The sequence below is a fragment of the Bombina bombina genome, chromosome 4 (genome assembly GCF_027579735.1).
Source record: "Bombina bombina isolate aBomBom1 chromosome 4, aBomBom1.pri, whole genome shotgun sequence".
In the NCBI taxonomy this organism is placed as follows: domain Eukaryota; kingdom Metazoa; phylum Chordata; class Amphibia; order Anura; family Bombinatoridae; genus Bombina; species Bombina bombina.
This window is the reverse complement of record NC_069502.1, coordinates 971,116,941-971,135,594: the sequence shown is the minus strand read 5'-3', so window position 1 is coordinate 971,135,594 and position 18,654 is coordinate 971,116,941. Positions and strand designations below refer to the sequence as shown.

At 40.0% G+C, this 18,654-nt stretch overlaps 1 protein-coding gene across 1 annotated transcript in view; it reads right to left on the bottom strand.

Moving 5' to 3' along the window:
• CFAP61 (cilia and flagella associated protein 61) overlaps positions 1-18,654 on the bottom strand; it is an 854,500-nt gene that overhangs the window by 249,485 nt on the left and 586,361 nt on the right. Inside the window, exon 21 of the mRNA XM_053712009.1 lies at positions 13,210-13,502. Coding sequence (XP_053567984.1) covers positions 13,210-13,502 — 293 coding nt within the window. The remainder of the gene's footprint in view (positions 1-13,209; positions 13,503-18,654) is intronic.

Below are 18,654 nucleotides of genomic sequence, written 5' to 3'. Positions count from 1 at the left end.
ATTAGCATGATAGTCCAGTTTAAAGGACCAGCCAATACAGTGGACTTGCATAATCAATAAATGCAAAACAACAAGACAAATGCAACAGCACCTAGTCTAGTAAATGTTGTCCCTTTAACAATGCTAAGATAAATCATAATCTGATACTTGATCTTAAAGTAAACAGAGAAAATGAAGCAATTGCAATATCCAAATAAATCACAGGACCAAGAAAAGTACCTGAAACTAAATAATTTTCCAAAAATAAGATACAACTATCTAAAGGAAAATAAATACTATTTTGCTATAGAAACAATAGCATAATTAGTAGAATTAGAGATAGCCCCAATAAATTGGAGAACCCTCCAAATTGAGTTTAACTGCTGGCAAAGAATATAGATTAAAACCTTTGAAGAAGGAATAAAAGAAAATTCTCAGCCTATTCCATTCCCTAGTATAGGGAATTGGAAAGAAAACCTCTAAAGAAATAAATAGGCAGAAATAATGTCAGCTAGTCTTAAAGAACTAGTTACCTTAATATCCAAAATAATCAACACCTTTTCAACAAAGAACAAATGTACTTTAATAATTGAAAAATAATAAAAACATAATTTATGCTTACCTGATAAATTTATTTCTCTTGTAGTGTGTTCAGTCCACGGGTCATCCATTACTTATGGGATATATTCTCCTTCCCAATAGGAAGTTGCAAGAGGATCACCCAAGCAGAGCTGCTATATAGCTCCTCCCCTCACATGTCATACCCAGTCATTCGACCGAAACAAGACAAGAAAGGAGAAACTATAGGGTGCAGTGGTGACTGGAGTTTTAATTAAAATTTAGAACTGCCTCAAAAAAAGACAGGGCGGGCCGTGGACTGAACACACTACAAGAGAAATAAATTTATCAGGTAAGCATAAATTATGTTTTCTCTTGTTAAGTGTGTTCAGTCCACGGGTCATCCATTACTTATGGGATACCAATACCAAAGCTAAAGTACACGGATGATGGGAGGGACAAGGCAGGAACATTTAAACAGAAGGAACCACTGCCTGTAGAACCTTTCTCCCAAAACAGCCTCCGAAGAAGCAAAAGTGTCAAATTTGTAAAATTTTGAAAAGGTATGAAGTGAAGACCAAGTTGCAGCCTTGCAAATCTGTTCAACAGAGGCCTCATTCTTAAAGGCCCAGGTGGAAGCCACAGCTCTAGTGGAATGAGCTGTAATTCTTTCAGGGGGCTGCTGTCCAGCAGTCTCATAGGCTAAACGTATTATGCTACGAAGCCAAAAAGAGAGAGAGGCGGCCGAAGCCTTTTGACCTCTCCTCTGTCCAGAATAAACGACAAACAGAGAAGAAGTTTGCCGAAAATCTTTAGTTGCCTGTAAGTAGAACTTCAGGGCACGGACTACGTTCAGATTATGCAAAAGACGTTCCTTCTTTGAAGAAGGATTAGGACATAATGATGGAAACACAATCTCTTGATTGATATTCCTGTTAGAAACTACCTTAGGTAAAAACCCAGGTTTAGTACGCAGAACTACCTTGTCTGAATGAAAAATCAGATAAGGAAAATCACAATGTAAGGCAGATAACTCAGAGACTCTTCGAGCCGAGGAAATAGCCATCAAAAACAGAACTTTCCAAGATAACAGCTTAATATCAATGGAATGAAGGGGTTCAAATGGAACACCTTGAAGAACTTTAAGAACTAAGTTTAAGCTCCACGGCGGAGCAACAGTCTTAAACACAGGCTTAATCCTAGCTAAAGCCTGACAAAAAGCCTGAACGTCTGGAACTTCTGCCAGACGTTTGTGTAAAAGAATAGACAGAGCAGAAATCTGTCCCTTTAACGAACTAGCAGATAAACCCTTTTCTAAACCCTCTTGTAGAAAAGACAATATCCTAGGAATCCTAACCTTACTCCATGAGTAACTCTTGGATTCACACCAATATAAATATTTACGCCATATCTTATGGTAAATTTTTCTGGTAACAGGTTTCCGAGCCTGTATTAATGTATCAATAACCAACTCCGAGAAACCACGCTTTGATAGAATCAAGCGTTCAATCTCCATGCAGTCAGCCTCAGAGAAATTAGGCTTGGATGGTTGAAAGGACCCTGAATTAGAAGGTCCTGCCTCAGAGGCAGAGACCATGGTGGACAGGACGACATGTCCACTAGGTCTGCATACCAGGTCCTGCGTGGCCACACAGGCGCTATCAGAATCACAGATGCTCTCTCCTGTTTGATCTTGGCAATCAGTCGAGGCAGCAACGGAAACGGTGGAAACATATAAGCCATGTTGAAAACCCAAGGGGCTGCTAGTGCATCTATCAGCACCGCTCCCGGGTCCCTGGACCTGGATCCGTAACAAGGAAGCTTGGCGTTCTGGCGAGATGCCATGAGATCCAGTTCTGGTTAGCCCCAACGAAGAAACAGTTGGGCAAAGACCTCCGGGTGAAGTTCCCACTCCCCCGGATGAAAGGTCTGGCGACTTAGAAAGTCCGCCTCCCAGTTCTCCACGCCTGGGATGTAGATCGCTGACAGGTGGCAAGAGTGAGACTCTGCCCAGCGAATTATCTTCGAGACTTCTAACATCGCTAGGGAACTCCTGGTTCCCCCTTGATGGTTGATGTAAGCCACAGTCGTGATGTTGTCCGACTGAAATCTGATGAACCTCAGAGTTGCTAACTGAGGCCAAGCTAGAAGAGCATTGAATATTGCTCTTAATTCCAGAATGTTTATTGGGAGGAGTTTCTCCTCCTGAGTCCACGATCCCTGAGCCTTCAGGGAGTTCCAGACTGCGCCCCAGCCTAGTAGGCTGGCATCTGTTGTTACAATCGTCCAATCTGGCCTGCGAAAGGTCATTCCTTTGGACAGATGGACCCGAGACAACCACCAGAGAAGAGAATCTCTGGCCTCCTGGTCCAGATTCAGTAGAGGGGACAGATCTGAGTAATCCCCATTCCACTGACTTAGCATGCATAATTGCAGCGGTCTGAGATGCAGGCGCGCAAATGGCACTATGTCCATTGCCGCGACCATTAAGCCGATTACTTCCATGCACTGAGCTACTGATGGGCTTGGAATGGAATAAAGGACACGACAAGCATTTAGAATTTTTGATAACCTGGACTCCGTCAGGTAAATCTTCATCTCTACAGAATCTATAAGAGTCCCTAGAAAGGGAACCCTTGTGAGTGGTAATAGAGAACTCTTTTCCATGTTCACTTTCCACCCATGTGACCTCAGAAAAGCTAGAACTATCTCTGTATGAGACTATGCATTTTGAAAACTTGACGCTTGTATCAGAATGTCGTCTAGGTACGGAGCCACCGCTATGCCTCGCGGTCTTAGTACCGCCAGAAGTGAGCCCAGAAACTTTGTAAAAATTCTCGGGGCCGTAGCTAACCCAAAGGGAAGAGCTACAAACTGGTAATGCCTGTCTAGAAAGGCAAATCTTAGGTACCGATAATGATCTTTGTGAATCGGTATGTGAAGGTAGGCATCCTTTAAGTCCACTGTGGTCATATACTGACCCTCTTGGATCATGGGTAGGATGGTTAGAATAGTTTCCATTTTGAACGATGGAACCCTTAGGAACTTGTTTAAGATCTTTAGGTCTAAGATTGGTCTGAAGGTTCCCTCTTTTTTGGGAACCACAAACAGATTTGAGTAAAAACCTTGCCCTTGTTCCGTCTGCGGAACTGGGTGGATCACTCCCATTACTAAGAGGTCTTGTACACATTGTAGAAATGCCTCTTTCTTTATTAGGTTTGTTGATAACCTTGACAGGTGAAATCTCCCTTGTGGAGGAGAAGCTTTGAAGTCCAGAAGGTATCCCTGAGATATGATCTCCAGCGTCCAGGGATCCTGGACATCTCTTGCCCAAGCCTGGGCGAAGAGAGAAAGTCTGCCCCCCACTAGATCCGTTTCCGGATAGGGGGCCCTTTCTTCATGCTGTCTTAGGGGCAGAAGTAGGCTTTCTGGCCTGCTTGCCCTTGTTCCAGGACTGGTTGCCTTTCCAACCCTGTCTGTAACGAGCAGCAGTTCCTTCCTGTTTTGGAGCAGAGGAAGTTGATGCTGCTCCTGCCTTGAAATTACGAAAGGCACGAAAATTAGACTGTTTGGCCTTTGATTTGGCCCTGTCCTGAGGAAGGGTGTGACCCTTACCTCCAGTAATGTCAGCAATAATTTCTTTCAAGCCGGGCCCGAATAAGGTTTGCCCTTTGAAAGGAATATTAAGCAATTTAGATTTAGAAGTCACGTCTGCTGACCAGGATTTAAGCCATAGCGCTCTGCGCGCCTGGATGGCGAATCCGGAGTTCTTAGCCGTTAGTTTGGTTAAATGCACAACGGCATCCGAAACAAACGCATTAGCTAGCTTAAGTGCTTTAAGCTTGTTCATAATCTCATCCAATGGTGCTGTGCGAATAGCCTCTTCCAGAGACTCAAACCAGAATGCCGCCGCAGCAGTGACGGGCGCAATGCATGCAAGGGGCTGTAATATAAAACCTTGTTGAACAAACATTTTCTTAAGGTAACCTTCTAATTTTTTATCCATTAGATCTGAGAAAGCACAACTATCCTCCACCGGGATAGTGGTACGCTTAGCTAAAGTAGAAACTGCTCCCTCCACCTTAGGGACCGTCTGTCATAAGTCTCGTGTGCTAGCGTCTATTGGGAACATTTTTCTAAATATCGGAGGAGGGGAAAAAGGCACACCGGGTCTATCCCACGCCTTGTTAATAATCTCTGTAAGCCTTTTAGGTATAGGAAAAACGTCAGTACACACCGGTACCGCAAAGTATTTATCCAGCCTACATAATTTCTCTGGGATTGCAACCGTGTCACAATCATTCAGAGCCGCTAACACCTCCCCTAGCAATACACAGAGGTTCTCAAGCTTAAATTTAAAATTTGAAATTTCTGAATCCGGTCTCCCTGGATCAGATCCGTCACCCACAGAATGAAGCTCTCCGTCCTCATGTTCTGCAAATTGTGACGCAGTATCGGACATGGCTCTCGTGTCATCAGCGCGCTCTGTCCTTAACCCAGAGCTATCGCGCTTGCCTCTTAACTCAGGCAAGTTAGATAATACTTCTGTCATAACATTAGCCATATCTTGCAAAGTGATTTGTAAGGGCCTTGATGTACTTGGCGCCACAATATCACGCACCTCCTGAGCGGGAGGCAAAGGTACTGACACGTGAGGAGAGTTAGCCGGCATAACTTCCCCCTCGTTGTCTGGTGATAATTTCTTTACCGGTAAAGACTGACTTTTATTTAAAGTAACATCAATACAATTGGTACACATATTTCTATTGGGCTCCACATTGGCTTTTAAACATAATGAACAAGCAGATTCATCTGTATCAGACATGTTTAAACAGACTAGCAATGAGGCTAGCAAGCTTGGAAAATACTTTCAATAAATTTACAAGCAATATAAAAAACGCTGCTGCGCTTTTTAAAAACACAAAAAAACTGTCACAGTTGAAATAACAATGAACTAATTCAGTTATAGCAACCAAATTTTAACAGTAAATGTATGAAATTAGCAGAGGATTGCACCCACTAGCAAAAGGATGATTTAACCCCTTAATACCCAAAACGTATAATCAATTCAACAGTTAACGTTTTTATCACAGTCAAACACACTGTCACAGGTCTGCTGTGACTGATTACCTCCCTCAAAAATAAATTTTGAAGACCCCTGAGCTCTCTGGAGACGTCCTAGATCAAGGAGGAAGAAGCAGGAAGACTGTGATTGAATTTTAACTGCGCAACAAGGCGCTAAAAAAAGGCCCCTCCCACTCATATTACAACAGTGGGAGACCTGATATAACGGTTTCTATGCAGAAATATACGTTAGCCATGTGGAAAAAAATCATGCCCCAAAAGATTTATCACCAAGTACCTCACAAAACGATTAACATGCCAGTAAACGTTTTAAAAACAAACATTTCAAATGTTATGTAAAGTTATCACTAAGCCTGCTACCAGTCGCTTCTACTGCAGTTAAGGCTCATACATTATTTCAGTATTAACATTATTTTCCCAGTCAAATTCCATTCCCTAGAAAATAACTCTACTGCGCATACATTTATCAGCCTGATACCAGTCGCTACTACTGCATTTAAGGCTGTACTTACATCATATGGGTATCAGCAGTGTTTTCTTAGTCAATTCCATTCCTTAGAAAATATTTTACTGCACATACCTCATTTGCAGGGGACCCCGCATGCTATTCCCTTTTCTGAAGTTACCCCACTCCTCAGAATGTACGAGAACAGCCAGTGGATCTTAGTTACGTCTGCTAAGATCATAGAAAACGCAGGCAGATTCTTCTTCTAAATACTGCCTGAGAGAAAAAACAGCACAACAGTTTGGTATATATAGGAGCGCCACAGGGGGCTAAGGTATATCACAGGGCTAATCAAGATCAAATAGTTCCCAAGAAAATAAACTTAGGAATCTAAGTGCAACAAATATCCGTTAAAATTCCTTTTAATCAATATGGGTTATATACAATCAAACCCATCACATATATTCCATCACAATACAATATAAAATACAATAAAAATACAATAGAAATACAGTTAAGAATTTTTGGAATCTCAAGATTCTGTCTTTCATACAGTATAAAAAACGGAGCTTATAGCTACAAGTCCAGGTTTGGACTACTATCAGTCAACTATGTGATGCTGAAGGAGCATTGAACTAATGGTGAAAAATAAAACTGGAAATGTTAAGAACTTGAGTAAGATTTGGGGTAACAGATACCCAATAACAGATTACACTTGCGCAAGTGAAATTATGGTCACGAATATCCGGTGATTAATGTTACAATCAAGTAGAAGAAAGAAGTATACGATCTAATATGTGCAGAATATGTGATATAATAAAAAAAATCACAATATAATTCGTGAAAAAGATTCTAAAATAATACACAATCCAAACTCACAATCTTCAAAATTCAAAAAATGAAAATAAAAATAAAATTGGAAATAGAAACAGTGAGCCAAAGATGAAGTAATTTTGTGAAAAAAATAATATAACAAATTGTGCAATCAATTAGTGTGAAATTAGTATAAATCAATTCAAACCTAACTAGAACAATACCGGTATGTTCTGAGAAAAAATAAAAAATAAAACAATCTTAACATTAGTGGGAGATTACAAACTTCTCCGTTAAGTAAAGATACAGAAAAATACAAATAATCCCTAATATAAAAAATATGTGCGTGGATCCTTTACTCAAATAAATACTGGCAATCTCCTAATCAAATAATATCCTAGAGAATCAGATGTGCAGATACTATGTTCCAAAAACAGAAATACAAAACTAAATATGAAAAATAAAAAATAAAAGTCTGGGTGGTAATATGAACAAAGTCCTGTTGTAGATTATAAAAGTCAGTTAAAAATCCAATTCCTGGTGTGCCTCGATAGGGTCCAATGTAGCTGATAATCCTAACTTTATGAGGGTCCCAGTTCTGATCAATATAAACAATACCTAAAAGAAGAAAAAGAAAAGTGCACTAAACAAACAGCCTATGGGGTGTAGAGTATTGGTAAATAAACTCACCCCACTCAGCAATATCCTGGAAATATGGCAAGCCTCACAAATCGTATGTCGATTGTCCGTCTACGCGTTTCGGCCCTCTGATGGGCCTTTTTCAAGTCGTGGTGCCATTTAAATGGTGCCATTTAAAATAACAAACTTTTGATTGAAGAATAATTAAGTAAAAAACTCCTAACTCCTCTCACGACCTCCTTCTTTGTTGAGAGTTGCAAGAGAATGACTGGGTATGACATGTGAGGGGAGGAGCTATATAGCAGCTCTGCTTGGGTGATCCTCTTGCAACTTCCTGTTGGGAAGGAGAATATATCCCATAAGTAATGGATGACCCGTGGACTGAACACACTTGTGTTGTAATGTAAATTTTTACTGTTTTGAAAGTATAATTATATAGCCAATAAGTATATTAACCATACCGTCACTTTTATTTTTTCATAAAATGTGTAATATAATTTTTATATTCATTTCTAAATATCGTTGTTTGACTATACCTGCTCCTCCCACTCTCAACATCCTTATTCTCTTCAATAATACGTATACAGCGGTCCCACCCGCTGTTTACGTAGTGGCAAGCAATGCGCGCTCCCGTCTCAGTTAAACAATGCGCATGCATCAAAACCCAATTCCACTGTCAATCAACATAGTATTCAGTGAATCAGTACATTCACTGAATACTATCGTTGGGTAGCGAAGCAAACGTTCTCATCCTCCATCCCGTAATATTGCAAACTAATAGTATTGTAAGTATATTTACTTACCGAGCGGTATAGTATCTCTATAATGAATGAACTCCGTGAAGTTTTCTATTGCGCATGCGCGAAATGTGAACGAGCTTATGATAAGAATGGTGGAAGAGCTGTCTAGCACAAGCGCAATACAGATGCGTGATGACATAGAAATGGGTTGGGTCCCCCCGTGGTTAAAGCCGTCATTGGTTATAAGGATCGTGCATAGAAATTACAATGAATGATAGCAAATGCCGGGTGGAGGATTATAATGACGGGTGCAAGGCTATAAACATAAAAATTCACGGTAATTAGTATTATTTCAAAACTTTGATGAATTAAAGTCATGTTATTTAAACATCACTGTTATGCCGAACTATAGAGAGGAAGCAGAGTTTACATTCACTTTAACAAGAGAAAAAGTAGATTTGTTAGTGTCAATATCTGATGAAGAAAATTTCTGAAAAAAACATCATCAGAGAAGGATAAATCAGTATCTTGTTGGTCATTTGAAACTTCAATAATTAAAAAAGAAGTGAAAAAGACCTAAAAATTTTATTAGAAGGCACGAAGTCAGACAAAGTCTTTAACATAGAATAAGAAAAATATTTCTTATAAGTCTTCTAAATATTTCTTGTAAGAAAAGAAAATATATAAAGCATAAATACTAATGGATTCCGCATGTAAAAGTATAACATAATATCTTATTACAAACCATAGCTAAAGATAAAAATTTATAACATTTAAAATAAATGAACTTAGCTTTGGTAGAACTGATACTCAGTTAAGCGTTTTTCCAAAAGTGGCTTCTGATTCAGAGTCCATTTGAGACATCTTGCAATATGTAATAGAAAAAACAACATATAAAGCAAAATTGATCAAATTCCTTAAATGACAGTTTCAGGAATGGGAAAAAAATGCCAATGAACAAGCTTCTAGCAACCAGAAGCAATAAATAATGAGACTTAAATATTGTGGAGACAACGACGCTCGAATTTTTTAGCGCCAAAAAAAGCCGACCACATTATTTGGCGCCTAAATGCTTTTGGCGGCAAAAATGGCTCCACATCCGGTAACGCCGACATTTTTTGGCGCAAAAACGTAAAAAAAATGACGCAACTTCCGGCGACACGTATGACGCCAGAAATGACAGGAAAATCTTTGCGCCAAGAAAGTCCGCGCCAAGAATGACGCAATAAAATGAAGCATTTTCAGCCCCCGCGAGCCTAACAGCCCACAGGAAAAAAAAGTCAAATTTTAAGGTAAGAAAAAATTGAATTATTCATATGCATTATCCCAAATATGAAACTGACTGTCTGAAAATAAGGAACGTTGAACATCCTGAATCAAGGCAAATAAATGTTTAAACACATATATTTAGAACTTTATATAAAAGTGCCCAACCATAGCTTAGAGTGTCACAGAAAATAAGACTTACTTACCCCAGGACACTCATCTACATGTAGTAGAAAGCCAAACCAGTACTGAAACGAGAATCAGTAGAGGTAATGGTATATATAAGAGTATATCATCGATCTGAAAAGGGAGGCAAGAGATGAATCTCTACGACCGATAACAGAGAACCTATGAAATAGACCCCGTAGAAGGAGATCATTGAATTCAAATAGGCAATACTCTCTTCACATCCCTCTGACATTCACTGCACGCTGAGAGGAAAACCGGGCTCCAACCTGCTGCGGAGCGCATATCAACGTAGAATCTAGCACAAACTTACTTCACCACCTCCACAGGAGGCAAAGTTTGTAAAACTGATTTGTGGGTGTGGTGAGGGGTGTATTTATAGGCATTTTGAGGTTTGGGAAACTTTGCCCCTCCTGGTAGGAATGTATATCCCATACGTCACTAGCTCATGGACTCTTGCTAATTACATGAAAGAAATTGACACCATTAGAAAAGATATCTGCATCTCAGACCCCTCAAACCCAGCAATCCTACCCACCCCTTCTATTAACAAAACTCTATACTACTTCCCTCATGTAACAAAGGAAGAAGTCTCTGTACTCCTATCCTTGGCTGATTTTCCAACCTGCCCACTTGACCCTATTCCTTCACAACTTCTTCCCTCTCTCTCTGCTTTACTAACCCCTAGCCTAACTCATCTCTTTAACCAATCTCTCACCAATGGCACATTTCCTGATACATTAAAGCATGCGTCAATCATACCAATCCTGACCCCTCCACACCATCTAACTATCGACCGGTCTCCTTACATCCCTTTGCTTCAAAATTATTGGAACGACTGGTCTATAATCGGCTTGCTCAATTTCTCATAACTAACTCCATTCTTGATCCATTTCCGCCCTAAACGCTCAACAGAAACCCCTCTTGCTAAAGTAACAAATGACCTGTTATCAGCTAAAGCAAAAGGCTTACTAATTCTTCTTGCCCTATCCCCTGCTTTTGACACAGTCGATCATCCTCTCCTCCTAAAAATACTACATTCATTTGGCATCCGAGACACAGCCCTCTCCTGGCTTGCCTCATATCTCTCAAACCGCTCGTTTTCAGTTTCCTTTAACAACATATCTTGTGATCCTATGCCTCTCTCAGTTGGAGTACCGCAAGGCTCTCTCTTGGGGGGCCCCTTGCTTTTCTCTCTCTATACATCCTCCCTTAGCCTCCTTTGGATTCCAGTACCACTTATATGCTGATGATACCCAAATCTATATTTCCTCTCCTGATATCGCTCCCTCTTTACTCAACCAGATTTCCAACTGCCTCTCTGCAATTTAATCTTGGATGTCTTCTCACTACCTCCAACTTAATCTGTCCAAAACTGAGCTGCTGCTTATTTCCCCCTCTTTGAGACATCCAACACCTGACATTTCTCTGACGGTTGGAGAGAAACCGTCACCCCAGGTCACACTAGACTCAGAACTCACATTCAACCCACAAATACAGGCACTTACCTAATCCTGCCGTTCACACCTACGCAACATTTCCAGAATTCATCCCTTCCTACTCAAAAAACTACAAAAATACTTATTCAGTCCCTCATTTTGTCACGCATTGATTATTGCAATCTACTGTTATAAATTGCTTCTGCTAGACTCATCCACCTAAGTCGCCGATCTACATTAGCTGCTGCGCTCTGCCAGTCTCTACACTGGCTCCCCATACACTTCCGAATACAATTTAAAGTATTATCCTTAACTTACCAAGCACTCAACAGTCTAACTCCCAACTATATTTCCTCTCTCATCGTGAAATATTCCCCATCCCGTCCTCTTCGATCACCTCTGACCTACAACACTCCTGTTATCTCTACGTCCCACTCCCGCCTCCAAGACTTCGCACGTGCTGCTCCTGTCCTCTGGAACTCTCTATCCTGCTCCATAAGACTGTCTCCAACCTTGTATAGCTTCAGACGCTCCTTGAAAACCCACCTACTCAGAGAGGCTTACCATCTCTCCTCTATCCCTCATCCGAACCAAACTAATACATGAACTGCCTGACTCACTGCTGCAACTACAACCGATGTGACAAGCTACCACAACCTTATGTCTCTGCACCCTAAACCTGTAGACTGTGAGCTCTCCGGAGCAGTGCCCTCTTCCTCCTGTACTAGATTTGTTTAGTTTTGTTATGTTTTGTATTTTTTCACAAATCCTTGGCATTGTATACCCCTATCATTCTACCAAGCGATACAGAATTTGGCGGCGCTATACAAATACATGATAATAATAATATCTTCAACAAAGAATATCATAACAACGAAGCAAATTTGATAATAGAATCAGAAACATTTTTCAAATTGTATGCTCTGTCTGGGTTTCATATCCCTTTAAAGTGTTTCTTATGTTCAGTGTTATAGAGACATTATAAATAACAAGCTTTCATAACATTATGAGGTCCATAGGCTAGGATATTTCACAAGTTTGTGGGAAACCTATATAATAGGATGGCAAGGCCACAGTTTCATTAGTGCAATGTTTTAAATCAGTAATTCTAGTCTGCTAAGATCAAGTGACTGGTAGGACCGACTGAGGTTTTTTTTGCCTTTCTGTTTTTGTAAGAAGTTGTTTATTTTAACTACTGAGGAACACTTTCTGCAAAAATAAAATGCAATAATAATGTTTAAAGAACAACAATGGATAATGCTTTAAAACATTGCACTGAGAAGTATATACTGACCATATTAAAAGTGACCAATACATAATATCTATTTTAGGCTTCTCATTGTTCCTTTTTTCCCACCCCCTTCTGCCCCTCGATCAAGATTGAGATATACTAGGCAGTATAGACAATCATAAAACAAACTGCCCGCTCTTCTGAAGCAGCAGAGATGGAAGTAAACTCTGCTTTGAGTCAATGTAGCAGGTGCTATTGCCCTACCCTTGTCAAAAAGGATGATCTTCCTGGAGTCATTCTGAATTAATGACTCCAGACTAATAATCAGAAGCCATCCTGAAGTATGCCCACATGCTGAAATATTTAAATGTTCATGCTTGTGAAGTAATCAGTAATCATTCTGAAGTCATCACCAATAATTTGTTACCTTAGCTGATGACTTTACAAGCCTGATGATGTCTGATAATGTGCAAATTACTTCAAAGTAATATCATCAAATGTCTCCAGGATGGTCTCTAAAGTAATTCTGTTTGTCTTAAATGGCCAAACTGCCTGGCACCCACTTTCCCATAAGCTACTGGGAAAGGGTCAGTAAAATAGGACCCAAAGGGTTCTGAAATATTTATTTAAACTGCACTTTGGCCACTTTTAATAAAATAACTATGCACTACTCAGTACGAAGACCTTTGTGATCTTTTTAATTTTAAAACTTTGGTGTCTCTTTAACTTTCTTATTCATAGTAACAGATAAAATATAATAAACCTTCCTAAACTATTTCAGAACATTTTTAATTCTGCAGAAAAAAATATATAGTAAATCATGCTTACTGTACACTGTAATCTCAGCGGCTTTGTGTCGGTGGTGAAACTAGCACAGTGGATAGGCTCAGGATCCCCACCATCATTCCATTGTGCCAGTTTACAGTTGTAGTAGGATGTTACACCAGCTGCTGATAAAGCTTTTTGCACTGCTTCTTCAATAGCGTAGTTGTTAAAACAGCTAATGTTCGAAGTAAGTGGAGGCTGTACCAGGTGGATGCGAAAACCACTAATTCCAAGTGATAAAAGGGCAGAAATTGTGGTGTGACTGTCAAGTGTGTTCCCATAGACAATCACATTACCTAAAATGAAAAAGAGAAGCATTTTGAGACTCAAAGGACCAAATTAGTATAACAAATTTGTATGATACAGAATTGATCTTCATGACCCTTTCATTTCTCTGATGCTGTGAAGCAAATAGTTGCCTAGCAACACCAAATAAAATATTTTTTTGTGAAGAAACTGAACAAAACATCCCACAAAAGTAGATTACACTTACAACAGATGAATGGTATTTGGCTGCATCTAAATAAGAAATATCTGATAATAAAAGAAATACATTTCCCAATCTCTTTTTGTTCTTTACGAAGAGGTGTCGTATACAAAACTTAACTATGCTAATTTAGATGCCATTTCAATAAGTGATGCCAGGTACAATCATATGTAATGCTTTTTATACAATTCCAAACAAGTTATATTACTACAAGAGTCTTATCATCATTTACTTTTAGGTACAAAAAGCCTTATGTATTTTGCTTTTATACATGTAAAATGTGTCAAATATGACAATGCTTTAAAGGCACTATTTAAACATTTTTTTGCATAAAAAAAGGCTATGTTATAGCTGTTTACGTAACAGGAAATGCATGTTTGTGCAGAACTGGTCTGTGGTATTGAAGCTCATTGGTTGAAAAGGACATCTCCCACATCTGTTTTTTCAGAAGATTAACATATGTTTTTCATAAAACAACAAAAAGTACTGCATAATAAAAAAAAATACCTCTCTAAGAAATGCAACAAAGAAACAAAATTATTTTATTGTCACTTTAATAGTTTATTAAAACACTACTACTTCAGTCTATAGCATATGAAATGGAATAAGGCTTCTGCAAAAGAAAAATAAAGGGACAATAGCGTCAATTATTTTTAGTTGCATCTAAACTATATATTTAAAATGTATTAGTGTTCGTGTACTGAAAAAATTGTAATCAATTTTGTGATGAGCCTCTGATTACCAACAGGAATCCATTGTGCACAAATATGTGTTTCCTGTTTGTTTTAAAAGCTTTAACTGAACCGTCTTTATGCAAACATATTTTCACTTATTTAATTGCTGCTCATTCATGTGTATGATAAAAAACGCTGCATGAACGGGCACTAATTGGCTAAAATGCAAGATTGTCAAAAGCACTGAGATATGGGGGCAGTCTGCAGAGGCTTATGGGCCGTTTTAACGATGTGCAGCGGATCATGTCCGCTGCAGATCGATAAATGCAGACAGCATACGCTGCTTCTTAATTCCTGTTTCCGGCAAACCTGAAGGCTTGCGCGATTACAGCTACATTCAGGGCCCCTTGTTAAATCGGCCCCTTAGATACAAGGTAATCACAGAGGTAAAAGAATATTAATATAACTGTGTTGGTTATGGAAAACTGGGGAATGGGTTATAAAGGGATTATCTATCTTTATAAACAATACAATTTTTTCACCATACATCTAAATACAAATACAACTTTGTGGTTCTTAAAAGTATGACTGGCTTCTAAATATTCTTATTGGTTCCCAAATTTTAAAGAGATTTGTCGACCCCGATAGTAAACTTTTCCTTTAAAGGGATATGAAAGTCAAAATGCTCAGACAGCACATGCAATTTCAAAAGACTTCAATTTCAACTTCTATTATCACATTTTACTTCTCTTTGTATTATTTTTTTAACAGCATACCTAGATAGGCACAGCAGGAGCAATGTACTACTGAGAGCTAGCTGCTGAATGGTGGGTACACACATAAGCTTCTTCCAAAACACAACAAGAGGGCTTCTAATGGTGCAGAAAAACACTGGGGAAATTCCACAACAAAGGGCAACACACAAGAAAAATTCATCTCTATAATGTGTGCTTTCTGATGAAAGAGCCATAAGGTTTTATGGGGCCGAGAAACGCTTTGTATGGAGATTGATTTATATTTGATATGTTTCATACTTTTAATGTGTACACGTAGCTTCGAGCGCTTATAATAAATACTTAATTTGATACTATTTTTTAAGTTTATTTGGAACCAAAAAATTGAATCTTGAATTGATGTCTCCTACAGCTACATGAGGAGAGATTCACTCCATTTTGCTCCAGTCTGAAGAAGCGGTTTCAGCTTATTGTGAGGACAGTGAGCTGAGTCACAGAGAGCACTCACTATGTAATTTAAGAACCTGGAGGTGCATTTTACAGGGGTTTTTGTGGGGTTTTGCCAGTGTTTTTCTGCACTATGAGGCACTTTCTTGCTTTGTTTTTGAAGGATCTAAAGACTAAAGTATTTCTGGTGTCTAGCGGAGCAGCGTATATGAGAGAAGGACTTTATTTTCTCTTCTTTCATTTGGATAATTATCTGTGTATGCTGGCTAGGCGCTCCCTGCTGCAGTTCTTCAGACATATGTCTCTTGCCATTGGCTAAATAAATGTGTTCATCTAGGGCCGGTGGTGCATCGCTACACTGAAGTTGACTTTAAATTTGTGCTTAACCCATTTGTAAAGGTTAAAGGGATATGAAACCCACATTTTTTCTTTCATGATTCAGATATTATAATGTTTTTCTTCCTTCTCTTGGTATCTTTATTTTTGGTGAAACACCTGGGTAGCACTTGCTTATTGGTGGCTAAATGTAGCCACCAATCAGCAAGCACTACCCAGGGTTCTGAAAGAGAAATGGTCCGGCTCCTAAGCTTACTAGCTTACATTCCTGCTTTTTCAAATAAAGATACAAAGAGAACAAAGAAAAAACAAATTATGCTTACCTGATAATTTCATTTCCATCTGTCCACAGCTGCATTCCTTACTTGTGGGAAATACGGAACCAGGCCAGCAGGAGGAGGCAAAGACACCCCAGCCAAAGGCTTAAATACCTCCCAAACTTCCTCATACCCCAGTCATTCTGCAGAGGGAACAAGGAACAGTAGGAGAGATATCAGGGTGAAAAAAGGTGCCAGAAGAAAAAAAATTCAAATTTAGGGCCGCCCATGAGAGCACACGGACGGGAGCTGTGGACTCTTCCCATACAGATGGAAATTAAATTATCAGGTAAGCATAATTTATGTTTTCCATCTTAATATGGGAAGAGTCCACATCTGCATTCCTTACTTGTGGGAAACATATACCCAAGTTCTAGAGTACACGGAATGCTAACGGAAGGGAAAAAAGAGAGGCGGACCCTAATCTGAGGGCACCACAAGCTGCAAAACCTTTCTCCCGAAGGCTGCTTCAGCAGAAGGAAAAACATCAAACTTGTAAAATTTTGGAAAAAGTATGTAAGGAGAACCAGGTAGCCGCCTTACAAATCTGATCCATAGAGGCCTCATTTTTGAAGGCCCAAAATGAATGAGCTGTAATCCTCAGAGGAGCCTTATGTCCCGCTGTTTCTATACTAAAAGGATGACACTGCTCAGACAAAAAGATAAGGAAGTCGAAGAGGCCCTCTGATCCCTAAGCTTCCCGGAAAAGAGAACAAACAGAGAAAGAGGTTTGTCTAAATTCCTTCAAGGCCCAAAGATAGAACTTCAAGGCACAAACCACATCCAGAAATACGTTGTAAACATTCCTTCGACGAAGAAGGATTAGGGCATAAGAAAGGAATCACAATCTCTTGATTGATGTTGCTAATTGACACAACCTTAGGAAGAAAACCTAACTTGGTTCGTAGAACAGCCTTATCGGCAAGGCAGCAATCACAGAAACTCTGCATGCAGAAGCAATAGCCAGTAGAAAAGGAACCTTCCAAGACAACAATTTAATGTCTACTTCATGCATAGGCTCCACGGAGCCCGTTGCAAAACCTTAAGGACAAGATTTAAACTCCAAGGAGGAGCCTTAGATCTAAACACAGGTCTGATCCCAGCAGAGCCTTAACAAATGGCTGCACATCTGGAAGCTCTTCAAACCTCTTGTGCAGTAACACAGACAAGGCCAAAAACTGTCCCTTCAGGGGACTTGCAGAAAAGCCCTTCTCCCGCTCATCCTGGAGAACAGAATAAGTAGGTCCTCCACACCTTATGATATATGCGACGAGCAACCGCCTTACGAGCATGAATGAGAGTAAAAATAACTTTCTCAGAAAACCCTCTCTTGGCTAGGAATAAGCATTTAATCTCCACGCAGTAAGCCTCAGAGAATCTAGACATTGATGAACAAAGAGACCTTGGTCAGCAGATCCCTGCGACAAGGTAACTTCCACGGAGGAGATGATGACATCCCCACTAGATCAGCGAACCATATCCTTTGCAGCCAAGATGGAGCAGTCAGTATCACTGATGCCTGCTTGACTCAAGCCACTACACTAGGAAGTAGTGGTAATGGTCGGAAAGGTTAAATCAGATTGAACCTCCAAGGCACCACTAATGCATCTGCTAGCTCCGCCTGAGGTTCCCTGTACCTCGACCCCTATCTGGGTAGCTTGGTATTGAGACGTTATAACATCTTCCTCTTGCAAATCTCTGCAAACACTCAGAATGGAGAGACCATTCTCCCGGATAAAAGGATTGTCTGCTGAGGAAATCCGCTTCCCAGTTGTCCACACCCGGAATGTGGATCGCTGACAGCGAACAAATGCATGTCTCCCCCACACCAGAATCTGAGATACTTCCATCAAAACTAGGGAGCTTCTCGTCCCCCCCATGATGGTTGATGTAAGCCACTGAGGATATATTGTTTGATTGGAATCTGATTAACTGGGACGAACCCAGCAGAGGCCAAGCCTTCAAAGCATTGTATATTGCCCGAAGATCCAAAATGAGATCAGGAGAGAGCTTTACCTCCTGAGACTAGAGGCCCTGTGCCTTCCTGGCACCCCAAACAGCTCCCCATCCTGACAGACTCGCAACCATAGTCACAATCTCCCAGGATGGTCTTGAGTCGGACGTCCCTCAGGACAAGTGATCCGGACAAAACAACCAACAGAGCGATTCTCCTGATTGGTTGTCCAGAGAAATGATCGCTGTTCCACTATTTCAGCATGCGCAGTTGCAATAGTCTGAGGTGAAACCTGGCAAAGGAAATGATGTCCAAGCTGGACACCATGAGACCAATCACCTCTATACACCAAGCCACAGAAGGCCTTAAGGAGATCTGGAGGACAAGACATGTTGAAGCTAGCTTGCAACGTCTCTGGTCTGTTAGAAATATTCTCATGTCTATGGAGACTATTATAGTACCTGAGAATTCTACCCTGGTACTTGATACAAGAGAATTC